The 15,747-nt window shown below is 43.3% G+C and overlaps 1 protein-coding gene across 2 annotated transcripts; it reads left to right on the top strand.

The window, feature by feature from the left end:
- The first annotated feature begins 2,345 nt into the window (after window positions 1-2,345).
- Window positions 2,346-8,660, top strand: LOC109646280 (uncharacterized). Of its 2 annotated transcripts, XR_011244791.1 has the most exons (5): window positions 2,346-2,626; window positions 3,409-4,254; window positions 4,367-4,441; window positions 4,533-4,701; window positions 8,353-8,660. XR_011244791.1 is itself a non-coding variant. In XM_069536153.1 (4 exons), exon 4 carries the CDS (start codon window positions 6,716-6,718, stop codon window positions 8,468-8,470), a length of 1,755 nt encoding a protein of 584 aa, XP_069392254.1. In that variant the 5' UTR covers window positions 2,353-2,626; window positions 3,409-4,254; window positions 4,367-4,441; window positions 4,533-6,715; the 3' UTR covers window positions 8,471-8,609. The 2 variants fall into 2 exon arrangements, 1 of the variants encoding a protein (XP_069392254.1); XM_069536153.1 differs by having other exon boundaries at window positions 2,353-2,626; window positions 4,533-8,609.
- The last annotated feature ends 7,087 nt before the right edge of the window (window positions 8,661-15,747 follow it).

The following is a 15,747-nucleotide window of genomic DNA, read 5'->3' on the forward strand; positions in this document are numbered from 1 at the left end:
CCAGTCACACTTTTTACAGCGCACCCCTGGTTCTCAGAAATCAGGCTATTACTTCTCTATCCTCTTTTGTTGGGGAGGCTGAGGTCAGAGACCCAGACTTCGTGCGCAGGTTTAACCTTTCAGTCCTGAGATCCAGAGTGTCCTCTCACACAAGTGATCTTGCTGACAAAGCTAATATTGTGGTGGCAATTTCTGTGACTCAAGCACAAAGCCAAACACTTCTTTCTGCAAGTTTAATTCAGCATCTGTAGATGGACTTAGTTCACATCACTTGAATGACATGTACAAATGTGCCAAGAACAGAGGAGAATCTGTGTACTTATAACTCACAGCCCCCTCCCATTGGATGTGTAAAGGTATTTATTCTGGTGTCTTAATCAGTGGAGGGGACAGCCTTTATTCTTGTTTCTGGGGATGATCCCTAGAGAGAGACCCCAGATGTGAGACCCCAACTATATTCCAAGAGATACCATAAAGTTAAGGCTTCAAGAGGCCTTAAAGTTAAAGTCTCTGAGCAATAATCGTAAACCTAAAGTTACCCCCCCCCATAAATAAATACCATCAATAGAGCATCAAAAACATGCCTCCATACTGATTGTGTGTTGTCATCCAAGCTTCTGCAAGACCAGAAATTCATAATTGTCTTGAAACAAGGTCATTTACACAATGTTTTTAGACTTAATGTCCACTGATATCCTCCTCTGAGGCGCGTTCACCTTGTCACGGACACACTGGAAAAAAGCACACTCTCACCCAAGTTTTTCAGCAAAATCCCCCTCTATTTTTTATTTAAAAAAATAAAAAACAGAGGGGGGCTTAAAAACCAGATACGGGGTGAGGTCAGAGAGGGCACTTTGTTGCAGGAGAACTCAGTATGTAAAACATCCAAAGAATTTTTTCTTACAGGTCTGTATGTATGGCTCCTCTCTACAGACAGAGGCCCAAATACGTCAAATGATGCAGAAAAAAAAAAAAAAAAATGGTTAAAACAGCCAATGAGAGATGGGGGGCGTGTGAATTCAGTTTGTACGATTCCTTTAAATCGAGTGTGCGTCCGAGAACGACTCAAAGACCATCTTGGTGAAAAACCAGAAACTCAACATGTCGGTGCAAAGATCTGAACCCGGCGTGACCAGCCACGAAGATTCTGACTCGAGCCGCGAAGACGTGCAGAATGTGCAGCAGGAGAGACCCGTCACCTCTCTGATATGTGAGACGCCCGTGACCATCTTTCAAGAATCAAGAACCATCTCAGACACTCCAAAGAGGAGCGTCGTCTATCTGTGCCGGATGCAATCACCCCCGGTCGAGGTGTTCCAGTTCTGGAATCAAATCTTTACCTTTAGCGATCATGATTAGTAGTTATTATGTTCTCTGCAAAATAAAAAGTTAATCCACACCACATTTCAACAAATAAAAGAAAGAACCAGAGCAGGGAGAGCCAAACCTGAGGAACAATCCTACATTACACACTACACACTACTTTGTCTGCTGCAGGGTTCGATCCATGGTTACAGTTGAGGGGTTGAGGTTATCTGAAACACAGAGTCTGAAATGACAATTTAAGTTCAAAGGGTTTTAACCCTCTTCTTTTTTTTTTTTTATGATCCAATGTTGTCTGCCTGGTTTTGGGGTATAAAGCAGGCTTCTAGTGCAGGGTGAATTAGACACCAGAGTCAGTGAAAGCAGGACGTTGACAAGATGAATCATGGTATGGGAAAACTTTAACTTCTTCTTTAACATTTTTTCTCTGAATCAGAAAAATAGAAGCAAACTATAGTGTTGATTTTATTTTTAGAAAATAGCATTTCATCAGAGGTTCAACCTCCTTCCGCACCTTCTGCTCAACGAGTTGTATTTCCTGGTAAGTGATTTAACATCTCTTTGGTGACTTTATGCATCAATTGTCTTTTTTTTTCTGTATGTCACATTTGAATTACCTATGAATATACCTTGTTGCTGAGTCAGGGACACAGATTTTAGAAACTTGCTAGTAACCTTAACATGTCCCTCGCATTGTTAATGCATGTTTTTTTTCTGTATGATAAGACATTTTCGGTTTTTGCTTTTTGAGGTGCTGTATCTAGTTCTGTTTCCTACATTGAAAAGCTTTCTCTTTTCTTGAAGTGACTTCTGACGAGTTTGAAGACATCCATCTCACACAATCAGATCATGGTGGGTCTATTCTCTACTCTTTTTTCTTTGACTTCCAGTAAACTGAGGAACTTTAACTTGTATTTTTTATTTATTCATTTCCAAACTATATATATACATATATATATATGTAACCCACATATGTAACCCACATAAAAAATCAGGTCACTAACCCTGTATATGTCATTTAGACACTCAGTTCATCTCCTGTAGGGGGCAGTGTTTTCCCTTGAGCCTAAGACAGGTATCGCGATAAGAAGTCTGCACCTGTGTGTGACGCAGTTCCCTCTAAAACCACGGAGCAGACAGTAGCAAACTGCAGCAAACAGTAGCAGACAGCCACGGCTAAATTAAAACAGACGTCCGCAGGCAGAGACGGTAGTCACAGGCAAATCCAGGCTTCGTCCGGATAAGCTGTGAGCCGAGGAGGATAAACCCCCCTTTATGAGAATTCATGCTTGATGAACCTCTGGTGAGTTAGCAAACTGTTAGCTGGTTGTTCGCTACTTGGCTGGAGGAAAAAATGAATATATTGTGCTATTAACTCGGTTTAAGTTGGTCTAAGTTACTTAATAGATGTCATAAGATGTTTTCAAATGTTTCCCCACGACTTTCGTGCACTTTATATTGTAGTTTATTGCTTGAAAAAAGGTTGCTAGCTTTATGCTAATGCTAATCGCGACCGCGATATGCTAATCGCTAGCCCGAGTTGCTAATTGCTTTATTGGTCGTTGTGCTTAGCTCATGCTAATCGCTAAGTTAAAGCTAAGTTTTCATGTTTTGCAAAGAAAAGGTGCATTTCATTTCTTTTTATGCCATTTGAATTACTCATTTGTGTTAATAGCCACTGCAATGGGTAACAGTGCCATTGAGGTGTGGTATATTTGATATTTGATTCAAGAAATTACAGTTGAGCATAAAAATTGTAATTCATCTGATGTTAAAAGAGTTAAATATTAGAGAGATGGATTAAAATAGCTAAAAATTGATGATATAAGTAAAATAGAAGTTAAAAGGGATGCATAAGTTATGTATCTGTTAAAAATGACACTGTTGTGGATGGTAATTCATGAATAATTGGTTACATTTATGGTTAAACTAATTCATAGTAATTCATTTTAGTGTGTGTATGTATTTCCTTGATATTTGGTAATACATTTCATGCCTAGAGCTAGAGCTGAAAATGTTGAGATCTCATAAGAAACTGAGACAGAATCAGATGAAGATCCTTACAACTTTGCACTTTCTGTGTAGGTTGGTTTTTTTGTTTCGTGCTAGTCTGATCAACTATCAGAGAGATAGAGAGACGATTAAGATGGCGAGCCCGGCCCAGCGATTCTGTGAGAGAGACAATTAAGATGGCGAGCCCAGCCCAGCGATTCTGAGAGAGAGAGTTGGAGATGTGGTGTGGCCAGCCACAGAACCTACCTTGAGACTCCAGATCATCTGAATCACACATTCTGAGAACAGATAAGACACACACACTCTTCACCTACCTGGGTAGTAGAGATTTAGGATGAAATACTTGAATGGACATTGATACAGAACATCCACACAATTGGATCCCTTTTTCAGAACTGAACATTCTTGAGTTGGAGAGCTCAACTTCAATGGACTCTGATTTTGTGTTTTTTTTATTTTTGTGGCGCCTTATTTGGTAAATAAAAGTACAGCTAAGCTGTCAATGTTATTATTGTTGTGCATTGATATTAAACTGTCACCTGTTCAAATTAAACCACACCCACTCCTTTTTGTGAGTAAACTCCTGGTGCAACTCCTACCGGACCTAGAGCGATGTGATGTCTCTTTAACCTAAAAGTCAGGACCAAAGGTGCTACATATATATATATTTTTTAGAAGGGGCTAACCGTCTAGAAGGGGTTAGAAATCTGCCTGTATCCAGCCTGCTCTTAATCGACAGCGCAGGAGCCACTCCAGACAGTCAGATCACACCGAGCACTACCCCTGCAAAAAGTCGTCCTCGGACTAACCGTTTGCGGTTAAGACGTCGCCATCGGGAAATCTACACAGAAGCCCCCATCCTAGGACATTTGAGAGAACTGCTCAGAGAATCTGGCGACGGTATAAGTCAAGAACCGGGTAAGTCGATTATGTACTATTTAAGGGTAAGGGGTGACGACTGGGGGGAAATAACAAAGCATAATCATATCTATCTATATATTTTTATTTTTTTATTTTCTTTTCTATACAGAACCTTCTGTCTCTTCTATCGAGAGGTCTGTGACAGAGTCACCTAGAGCGAAAAAACCCTGTGTCTGTCAACAAGGTAGGCCATGTTTGCTCATGATAAAGTGATCTTTTTTAAATATTGAATGCCAAGGTCTTTTGAATTATAATATCCTCTTCTTTTGTTACAGCTGTGGAGCAAAGGAGTTGTGGGGTACAAACCACAGAACCAGAGCCAGAAGCACAGTTGGAAGCACAGCCGGAAGCACAATTGGAAGCACAGTTGAAAGCACAACCAGAGGGTAGAGACGCATCGATGGAAGGAGACGATTCTTGCCCGGATCCTGAAAGATTGGAAAGGTTGGAGCTGCTGCAACAAGTGTTGAATACTGTGTTGGCTTTGTGTAAAAAGTTTTAAAAGCGCAGTGTGACATTTTGAAACATGGATGAGGGAAACTTTTTACAGTCTTTTGGTCTGTCTGATTTAGAGTTGGCTGTAGAACAATTGATTCAAATTTCCCCTGCTCCTCGGGTAGATGTAGCCGATGCTAATGTAGTGGAGAACTATTTTCAGCCTTTAGAAGACGCTCTGCTACATCTTGACCAAATCACCTCCGAGCCGCAGGCTATTTCTAATACTGAAAATTATTTTCAACCTTTAGAATTGGCTCTCCTACAAGTGAACCAGATCCCCTCCTCTTCCCTCCCCTCCCACTCCTCCCCCTCCAACTCCTCCCACCCCTCCAACTCCTCCTCCCTCCCCTCCCACTCCTCTTCCCTCCCCTCCCACTCCTCCTCATCCTCCACCTCCTCCTCCTCCAACTCACAGTCAAATCAAACTCCAAATTTTGAGGTAGTGGGTAGAAATATCCAGCAGGGTGGAGGGCTCGTGAGAGGTCAAGCGGATCCGGCCGTCCAGCCATCCACCTCCTCCGCTGCCACCTCTTCCGCGTCCACCTCCTCCAACTCAAAGTCAAATCATTCTCCAAATTTAGAGGTAGTTGGTAGAGATGTCCAGCAGGGTGGAGGGCATGTGAGAGGTCAAATGGATCCGTCCGCCGAGCCGTCCACCTCCTCCGCCTCCACCTCATCCAATGTGGCGACCGTCTCCCGCAAGCGGTTCAACAATCTGGAGCTGAGACGAGTGTTCACTGTTCCCCCTCCCAGAAACATTCCGAATCTTGCTCAATTTTATGATGATGTGATGTTGATCCTGAGAGATATGGCTGATACCGTCAGAGCACAGGTCAGACGTCATGATGTGATTCAGCTAGAGTTGATTGGTGAGAATATTCAGAATCACGTGGTTGTGGCTGTTGAGGATGATAGTGGTGATGCTATCCTGCCTGCTTTTGAGGGTTTATTAGAACAGTTAGTACAATTTAACGCTGATATTGCTTCAGATGCTAGATTGGAATTAGTGGTTCAGGTGGTGCATGATCCTAGAGGGGGTGTTAAACGCAAGCTGGCAAAAACTTTAGATTGTGAAATATTGCGTATTAAAAGACGTCATCTATACATTATAGATAATCTCAATAATCATTTGTGCTTTGCCATCAACCTGGCTCATGTGATCGATCCTCTACTCTCAGATCACCAGGTCTTAGAACGAGGGAGGGAGCTGCAGAGACTTACCGGTCTGAGCGATCAGACCCCTGTCCGCTTTAGTGACGTGTGCAAATTTGAAGCCATTCTGAACCGTTAAAATTGTTATATTTTACAGAACCCCAGACCTACAACCACTCTCTCAATTTGAAACCGCCTTTGCTGATAGATCCCATTCGCTGTTTCTCTTTTTATTACAGAACCATTATTATGGTATAAAAAACCTCAAAGCTTTTCTGGGGGTTAACTATGTCTGCCATTACTGTTACAAAAGCTATCTGCAACCCTCTCACTGCTCTGTCTGTAACGACCCCGAATGTACTAAGCAGCCACTCCAACCTGTCACATGCACCGACTGTAACAGGACGTGCCGTACGACTTTGTGTCTTGACCGGCACAAAGAGACAGAGCTTCGGGTGAGACAAGCGGCAGTATTTGCGATACCATTAAAAAATGTCAGACCTGCAAAAAAAATTACTACACATCTCAAAGTAAAGTGGGCCAAGGTCACAAATGCATGTGGCCTAAATGTCACATCTGCGGAGAGAAACTAGTCTCAGGCACTCATGATCATCGCTGCTTCATGCAGCCTCTACCTCCGACTACGGATCATGCAGAGAAATAGATTTTTTACGATTTTGAAACGTTTGTGGTTCAGCAAAATGTGCACAAACCTTTCTTTGTCTGTACCAAAACGATAAGTGGCGTACGCTGGTCGTCTTACGGATTAGACTGTGTCAGGGACTTTCTCCTGCAATTCAGGAGGTCCATGTACCAGAACACTGTATTTGTGGCCCACAATGCTAAAGGTTTTGACAGCTATTTAATCCTAAACACCATGATAGAGATGGGATTGCACCCTTCTCTCATCATGCAGGGCAGTAAAATTCTCTGCTTTCAGGACCCTGATATCAATTTAAAATTCATCGACTCTTTGTCGTTCCTCACCATGCGTCTCAGCGCCATGCCCAAGGGGTTAGGTTTTTCTGATCAGACCAAGGGTCATTTCCCTCACGGTCTCAGTTCTGAAAAGAACTTGCACTATGTGGGGGCCTACCCTAAGCCGCAGGATTACTGTGTGGAACGCATGACTCCTCCTCAGCAGGAAGAGTTTTACGATTGGTACAGAGAGGCGAGTCAGGGTACGTTTCACTTTGAGAAAGAAGCTCTGAGGTACTGTAAAAATGACGTTGATATTCTGGCTAAGGGTTGTATCATGTTCAGAAAACAGTTCCTCGATGACACAGCCGTCGATCCTTTCAGCAGCATCACCATCGCATCAGCCTGCATGAAGGTATTTCTTAACAACTTCCTCCCTCCTAAAACTCTGGCAATTCCTTTGCCAGATAATTACAAACAACAGACCAAAAGCTACTCCCACGCCTCCATACAGTGGTTGGAGTGGGTAGCGCGCAGCACTAATGTTTCCATCCAGCATGCGTTAAACAGGGGTGAGAAGCAGGTAGGGCGTTACCATGTTGACGGTTATGCAGAAATAGAGGGTGTTAAATATGCATGGGAGTTTCTGGGTTGCTTTTACCACAGCTGTCCCTCTTGTTTCAACCCCCGCAACACCTGCCCTCTGAGGCGCGTCCCCTTTGAGGAGTTGTTCGCTGAGAGTGAGGAGAAAATGCGGGCCTTAAAATCTGATCATGGCCTCCAGATGGTTGTCCTGTGGGAACATGAATGGGAGGCTATGAAAAGTACGCACGCAGGCGTTAAAGCCTTTCTCCAGACCTTCCTCCCACCCAAACCTCTGTGCCCCTGTGACGCTCTTTTTGGAGGTAGAACGAGCCCTGTGAGGCTGAGGTACACGGCAGGGCCTCACGAAACTGTGCATTATGTAGATGTCACTTCTCTCTACCCCTATGTGAACTGCAGCTATGCTTACCCTCTAGGTCACCCTACCATCATCCACCAAGACTTTGAGCCCCCTCAAAACTACTTTGGGTTCATCAAAGCCACCATCCACCCCCCTAGAGGACTCTTGTTTCCAGTGCTACCATACAAAACATCACATGGTAAATTGGTGTTCACCCTCTGCCGTACCTGCGCTGAACTTAACCATCAGACAGGTCCTTGTAGACACGATGAGCAGGCTAGAGCGTTGACGGGTGTGTGGGTTAGCGTTGAAGTCAACAAGGCTCTAGAGTTAGGGTATCGAGTGGGTAAGATGATTGAAGTATGGCACTTTGACCGGCGTAGCGATTCCATTTTTATCGGCTACATGCACACCTTCTTAAAAGGTAAGCAGGAGGCCTCAGGCTACCCACCCGAGGCCTCTGATCAGGAGAGCAGAGAAAAGTACATCAGAGAGTACAAGCTGCATCAGGGTGTACAGCTAGATGCAGCCAAGATTGAGGTGAACCCCGCCAAGAGACAGGTGTCCAAATTGTGTCTCAACAGCTTCTGGGGAAAGTTTGCGCAGAGAAGCAATCTGACTCAGACCACCCTGGTCAGCGAACCTGAAGATTTTCTCCGCTTCATCTTTTCCGGTCAGTACAGAGTTAAAAAATGTAATTGAGAAATGTGAACATGTGATGAATGTTGTGCCTGAAAATATTGTCTGGATTTATACTTCTTTTCAACTCATGTATGCTGAACTGCAAAATGTGAATAAAAAAATTAAGTTTATGGAAGGACTGCCCGATTCTTTTGATGACACAGAGCTGTCACCTCCTGATCAGAACCATTTGATCATTTTGGACGATGTTATTTTTCAAGCCTCCAACCACCCTGATGTGGTCAAAATTTTTACTCAGTATAGACATCATAGAAATATGAGATTAGATTAGATTAGATTAGATTTCCTTTATTGTCCCTCAATGGGGAAATTCACATGTTACAGCAGTAGCACAAGATTTAACTCCAAAGAGAGGACAAACAAACAAACAAACAAACAAGCAAACAGAAACACACAATATCAGGTAGTATATATAGCAGCAGTTGTACATGGGCAAATAGCAAAATTTTTAAATTGTACTGTGGTTATTGCAGTGGTTATTGAGTGTGTTTATGTTGACGCAAAATGTATTTCACAGGGGTAAACACAGCCGTACCATGAGTTTGAACAGTAATTATCTGGTGTTGTTTAAAAACCCTCGGGATAAATTACAGATGAATATATTGGCGCATCAAATCTTCCCATCACAAAAAGCTTTCTTTTTAGAGAGTTTTGAAGATGCCACCAAAGACCCTGTGGGTATTTAATCGTCGATCTCACGCCATCCTGCCCAGAACCGTACAGGTTGAGGACGGGAATACTACCTCCACAGTGGCCGGTCGTATATGTCCCCAAAACCAAGTAAGTCGTCATCAACACCAGCATGTCGGCGCGTATAAGAAGAAATGCACCCTTAATTAAGGCTCTGTACCATGCCACGCCTTGTAAACGTAAAGACATTCTGGCACACTCTTCCCCCGACTTTCTCCAAGCTCTGAGTGAGATTGCATTGAATCTTTTAAAAGGGAACATTCCTCTGTCTTCTCCTCAATTCAAAAAACTGAAAAGACGGCGAAAAATTATCAAACTACTGTCTGATAAAAAGACTAGCCTCAACCATAAACGTCGAACCTTGATGAAACAGTCGGGAGGATTTATTTTACCTCTGCTTTCAGCTGTGGTGCCCATCCTGGGAAATTTAATAGGAGGACTGGTGAGTAGAAAGTGAAGACATGTCTCTGAAAACGTCACAAAAATTTTTTCTGGTCACACCCCACCAGTTAAACTGGCTGACTCAACCAGAATCCTCCATCAGACAAACGGCTGAAGATGATTTAGACGCTAAAATGAAAGAGATATTAAATGAGCAGGGGCTGAGTTCATATGAAAAAATTAAAAAATACGACACATTGCTGCAGAAATATCTCACCCTGATGAAACAAGGTCAAAAGGAGGAGCGCCGACTGACTTTAACTCTGCAACGCAACGTGAGAGACGATCCAACGGACCAAGCCCCACCGCCGCATGGCGACCATCTCACTGACACGGAGCGTGCCGATCCGGATGACACACTGAGTGACCCGCTGAACGAGGTGGTAAAAAGCCTTCCCCCTCGCGACCGCAAGAACGCCGAGTACATCATAAAAAAATTATCCAAGAGCAACGCGGGGTGGAATTCAAAAGGTGAATTTATCTATCAAGGACAAACTGTGAAAGGGTCACATATGATTGATTTGTTTAAAAACCTCTCCCTCCCTTATAAAAAATCCCAAACCCCGCCACCTAGAGGCTGGATGAGTTTCTTAAATACGTTGATGGAGCTCAACATCCCCTTATCCTCTGTGAATAACCCACGAGCTCGCGATCAATATCGTCGCCTCAAAACAGGTGAAGCCCCGGATGGTTTAGAAAAGCGAAAAATAACCCTCTCCCCACGTTGGACCCGATCAGAGGGGCAAGATCATGATGATGATGATGATCAAGAAGATCGAAACATATCTCCTCCCAAACGAACCTCCAAACGGACAGTCACCCTCTCCCCACACTGGACTACACCCACAGAAATCCCAATAGAACTCAGTCGTAAACAACGTCAAAAGAATAAATCTCCTTGGATCCCCTTTTCTCCCTAAATGAATGTACCAAAATTGTTTGTTTTTTTCTCATTAAAGGCTTTATTGATCACACACAGTCTACAGAGAGTTATTTTCACAAGATAAATGATGTCTCATTATGATTTAAGATCATTCACATTCTGTAACATTGATTAAACATTTGTAAAGAACAACTACCGTGGTTAAAACATCTGACGTTTCGATTTCTGATACACCTCCGATATTTCTCCAGAAATTGTGATAAAGTCTGATCATTTTTTAACACATCGTCGTCATACAGAGACAGCGCTCGCTCAAAGGATAATCCGCAGGCCCTGTGGCAGAGATAATAAACGCAGTGCTGACCGCAAACAGTGGACAGGGTGTTTTGAAATTGACGGTTGTGGTACAATATCCTTTGGGAACGCTGCTCCAAAAATTGTAAAATGCTCAAGGGGTAGTGAGCAAAGTCCGGGGGGAAACCGTAATAATCAAAAAAGGTGGCTACCCCTCCCTCTTCCAAAGTCAAAGAGAGCCAGTGCTCACCGGGCATGTGCGAGGGGTGTGTGTTGACGATAAAGTAGGCGGGGGTGTCAAAGGCACGTGTCAGTAAGGGTAGCTGATCACAGGCCCACACGCCACAGAATACATCTCCTAGCAGACGGTGTAAAAGATTTTCCAGTTCATGATTATTCATTTTTTAATAATAATCCACCAGCACCTGTCTTTCAGAGTTAATTTCTAGAATGGAATCGTAACAGGCGTAGACAATCAGAGTGGTGGTGTGTGGTAAGGGTACTCTGAATCTCATTTCCAATCTTAAATTCCCACTGGAAACAGGGGACAGAGCATCACTGTCGTCTCCAGGGTTGAGATTAAACACAAACACAGAGTATCCGTTGTTAAATTCCTCTCGATCGATACTCAGGGGTAAATCCTTAAGATGTCTCCCTGTTGCCAGGAACATGTTGTAAAACTCTCTGACAGACTGCCGGTTGTTAAACTGAGGTTGAAAAGCCTTAGAGGGAATCTGTTTACCATCCTGACAGAGAGCCAGATATTCTACATTGTTGTGAATAAAATTGAAGGGTGACAGGTCTCTTCTCCCGGTGAAAGCTTCATGGTGCACCATACCCAAAACTATATATTTAGGCATAGCCCCCAGAAAGAGATTCTCTTGGCTGCATATCTTAGAGTTTTCCGGGATCGAGTAGGTCTTCACATTGACGCGTGGGACGGGGGTAGAGCGCATTCCCCTTCATTAAGGCTGCTGCATGACCCAGTCGCACGGCTGGGGAGACAGACACTTTTTTGACAAACAAAGAAGCCCCCAGTATTTTCAAACGAAACGTGGAGTCACGGGCTCCCATCAGACAGAAAGCGTCGCTGGTACGGGTCAGTTTAATTCTCAGGTCCACAGAGTTCAACAAAAGTCTCTCGCAAAAAAATATATCCCTGTGAAGAGGACCAAACAGGTGTAGTTCTCGGGAATTGTTTGTGAAACCGGCTCTTGTGTTTAACCCTCTATTAGGACCGTTGACGGTCACTATAGAATTCATAGCCCCAGGGGTATCTTTGTAAAAAAGACCGGCAGAGAACTGACTGGCGAGCGTATACCCTGAAAAGTTGAGCAGGGTCTCAATCATGACAAGGTAGGGGTGTGTGGCGCTCGATTGTGAGATCAATCTATCCCCCAGAATAACTTCGCATTGATCAAACAATGTATTCAGCTAAGGTAATTGATGAGTCCCACCGCTGCATCATTGGCTAAAGCTGTACCGTCCGCGTTGGTGATTTTCACACGGACATGCAGCAAGATGTCGTTCAGATCCAGATACTTTTCACCGTCTCCGGGGATAAAAAATTCTAAAGGACCGCCGTCGGTGATAGCCGACACAGGGGAAATTTCGGTGTAGATTTTATCTTCGATGGAAAGCTGCATCATAGGCGCTGTAAATAAATCCAGCTCAGCGAGGGTACATTCTGAGGATTTCTGATGTAACAGAGCCATGATTCTCAGGAGTTTGAATGTTTAAACAGAATTAAAATATGTCAGAGCTCTGGGGAGACTTCCTCTTGGTCTGCCTGCTTCTTGCGACTTGTTTCCTCTTTTTACTCACAGAGCGTTTTTTAGAGGTGTTTGAGATGCGATCTCCAGGAGGTCATCTCCTCCGTCTACGTGCCAGAACCATAATTCCCCCTGATCCCTCTTGTTTCTGATTGCCATGGACACTTTTCCCATCGTACGTCTGAACACATCCGAAGCAATGCTGCTAGCGGCTGATTTGAGATGAGGCTTAGCTATCGCAAAACCTCTCTTCACTAAGGGGGATACAAAACGAAATAATTTTGAAAATATAGAGCCTAAACCACGACCGTACATGACGGGAGCTCCATAAAATCCAGGTACATTTCCTCCCACCTGACTCTCATAATAATGTACAAATCGATGAGGATCCTCCCTCAAGTCTACTCGAGCCATTTTGAGTTGGTTTTTTTTTTCTAGTTTCTTAGGCCAATACGTCACGTATCCTCGATTCGTATCTATGATTCTTCGTATCTGATGTCCGACACGCGCGTCAGCGGTGAGTCAGTGTCACAGGTCAGGTGATACTGAAGAGGTCCTATATCAGACAGCTATATATATATATATTATGTAGTCTGGTTTTCAAACTTTTGGTCTAAAGTGAAGCGTCACATTAGACTTACCGTAGGTAAAATCTACCAGTTTGTTTTGATCCGATTTTATTTCAATTTTAATGTTTTCAATATGATGCTTGGCTACCGGTAAATAATAAGCTGGGTTGAAATGCTGGGTGATGACTTCGCCGAATGTTCCCTTCACACTGATGGCTCTCAAGAGCGGTGCATAAGCGTCACCGACCAGCTGTGGATGTACTACATCGCTGTAACAGTACAAATGGTAAAACCCCGCCTTTATATCAGTGGGGTAGTGAGCCAGCTTTTGATCAAACTTGAACCATTCTCCCGCCTTTAGACCCATCATGTAAGCGGCGGGACCCCTCATAGAGTACATGCGTCTGACCTCCGGCCTGAAAATCAAATCTTTTCTGAATGTTGCTATACACTAGATAAATATCATAATTTATTCTTCTAAATTGACTATCCATCATGAGCCTGAACTCTTTTATGTCAGTGTAAAACCCCTTTGTAAACCTTTGACGATGTATCTGACTCTCTGTGGCCGGATGTTTGGGAAGTTCCCTCCAGTAAAAATAGGCTTCATCCTCATGTATGGTATACCAGCTGTAGGGGTATGAAATCTCCGTCAAGGCAACCTCCCACTGTCCTTCTAAATCAATATGCTGCGCTAAATCCACGCGGTAACTGGAACTCTTATTATCTTTGAATACGTTGCGGCTGGCGTTGGAGGGTAAGGTCACGTAAAACCCCTCACCCCTTGACCCATACATGGTGGAATGAGGCTCTCAATAGGCAAGTACCAATTCTTATACATTAATTATTTCAGAGGCCTTAACCCAGCTATTGAATTTCTCTGGCCAGTTTTTCCAGCGTACCAAGACCTGTTTTCTGCCCTTGACGGTACGTCGTTTTAATATTTCCTCTACGTGATACGCCCTGTCTTTAGCCATGTTGACTTTTTGCAACTCGGCCTGATAAAAGGAGCCCTCGATCGGCTCTCCGTCATAATCTTGGAGTTTGTACACAGGGGGAGTACGAGGAATGCAGGCCTCCACCGTAAACACTTCATCCATAAAACTCTGTTCATATTTTTTATCAAACACCCCTCTGACCTTGGATAATCTGACGAGATCACCCTTTTTAAATTTCATCCGCACCGCATCTCGATGTCAGGTGGGAAACGTACCATACAGATTTTGAAACACTTTAGAGGTGTACTCGGAGGTCATCTGCATAGGCGTCATTTTTATGCTTTTATGAAAGCTGTGATTGTAGCTTTTCACAAAATCCTGTAAAACGTTGAGGTATTGCCTTGTGTTGTTAGCTGTAAAATATCTCCACATTCTAGTTTTTAAAGTACGGTTAAACCTTTCTAAAACAGACGCCTTCAGATCGCTGGCTGTGGCAAAATGTACGATGCCGTGTTTCTTCATCAAAGCGTCAAAACTCTTGTTGAAAAACTCTTTACCGGCATCCGTTTGTAGCTTCTCCGGGGTCTGGCTGTCGTTGAAAATCGATACAAAGGCCTCCACCACCTCCTTAGCGGTTTTTCTCTTTAAAAGACATACGTAGGCTTTTTTGGAAAATACGTCTATGACCGTCAATAAATATTTAAACCCCTCATTCTGTTCAGCCAAGGCTTGCATGTCACAAAGATCGGCTTGAAATTGGTTTAAAGGTCTAGGAACAAAAACTCTGTTTCTGGTAAAATGTATTCTGGCGGGTTTATGCAGAGTGTAGGTATCCTGCTCTTGTAAAAAATCTTTAATATTTTCCACACTGATTTTCTCCCCCATCTCATCTTGCACACCCCGACGGAGCCAGTCTACCCCTCCAAAACTAGCTGGATGGGCTGGGTTGTAATACACTCTTTTCATAACCCGTCTCAGCGCCATCCTGCTTGTCTCAAACTCTCAGGGTTTACTGGAAAACACACCACACCAGACTGCATCTTTATTTCTTATTTTTTTCTTTTATTGAAATGATTGTCTTAAGATACAAAACTCGAGTAAGATACATCAAAAGTTAAGGTACATCAATGATACATAAATGATAAGGAAAACAAGGACATGACTAGTCTTTGATCATCTTTAAAGTCTGAACTAATACACAGTGATCAAGGTTTGTCTGAAGAATGTTGTGTAATCTCATCAATTCAGTCGGGATATTCACCGAGGTGTTATTCTGTAAATGAAATATCAACACATCCATAAACAAGGTGTACAAAGTAAACAAATGATAGGGTGATATCACCAAAGAGTCCTTCCTCCATTCTTGCATAATTTTTTCAAAGCTCTCTGACAAATCAGAGGGACTCGTACGACGTACTGTGACTTCCCAAGCAGCATGTCCAGCATGAAAACGGACTCTGTCCATAATGTTGCTGAGTCGACTGATTTCTGTCACTGTGGTGACAGCGTCTCTCTCTGATGAAACTCTGTTGCAAAGATCCTGTACCAAAATCTCTATCAGATGGGTGATGATCATCCGGTCCTCTACATAGCTTACATAGCATACATTTTTCTCCAATAATTGCCCATTTTAAAACAGAGACTGAAACAGTTGGGAAAAAAAAATCATTCTCCTCTCCAGGAGGCTGTC

The sequence above is a fragment of the Paralichthys olivaceus genome, chromosome 12 (assembly GCF_024713975.1).
Source record: "Paralichthys olivaceus isolate ysfri-2021 chromosome 12, ASM2471397v2, whole genome shotgun sequence".
In the NCBI taxonomy this organism is placed as follows: domain Eukaryota; kingdom Metazoa; phylum Chordata; class Actinopteri; order Pleuronectiformes; family Paralichthyidae; genus Paralichthys; species Paralichthys olivaceus.

Excerpts from the sequence above, each read along its gene's own strand:
- LOC109646280 (XM_069536153.1), top strand. The coding sequence starts at position 6,716 with ATGTACCAGAACACTGTATTTGTGGCCCACAATGCTAAAGGTTTTGAC.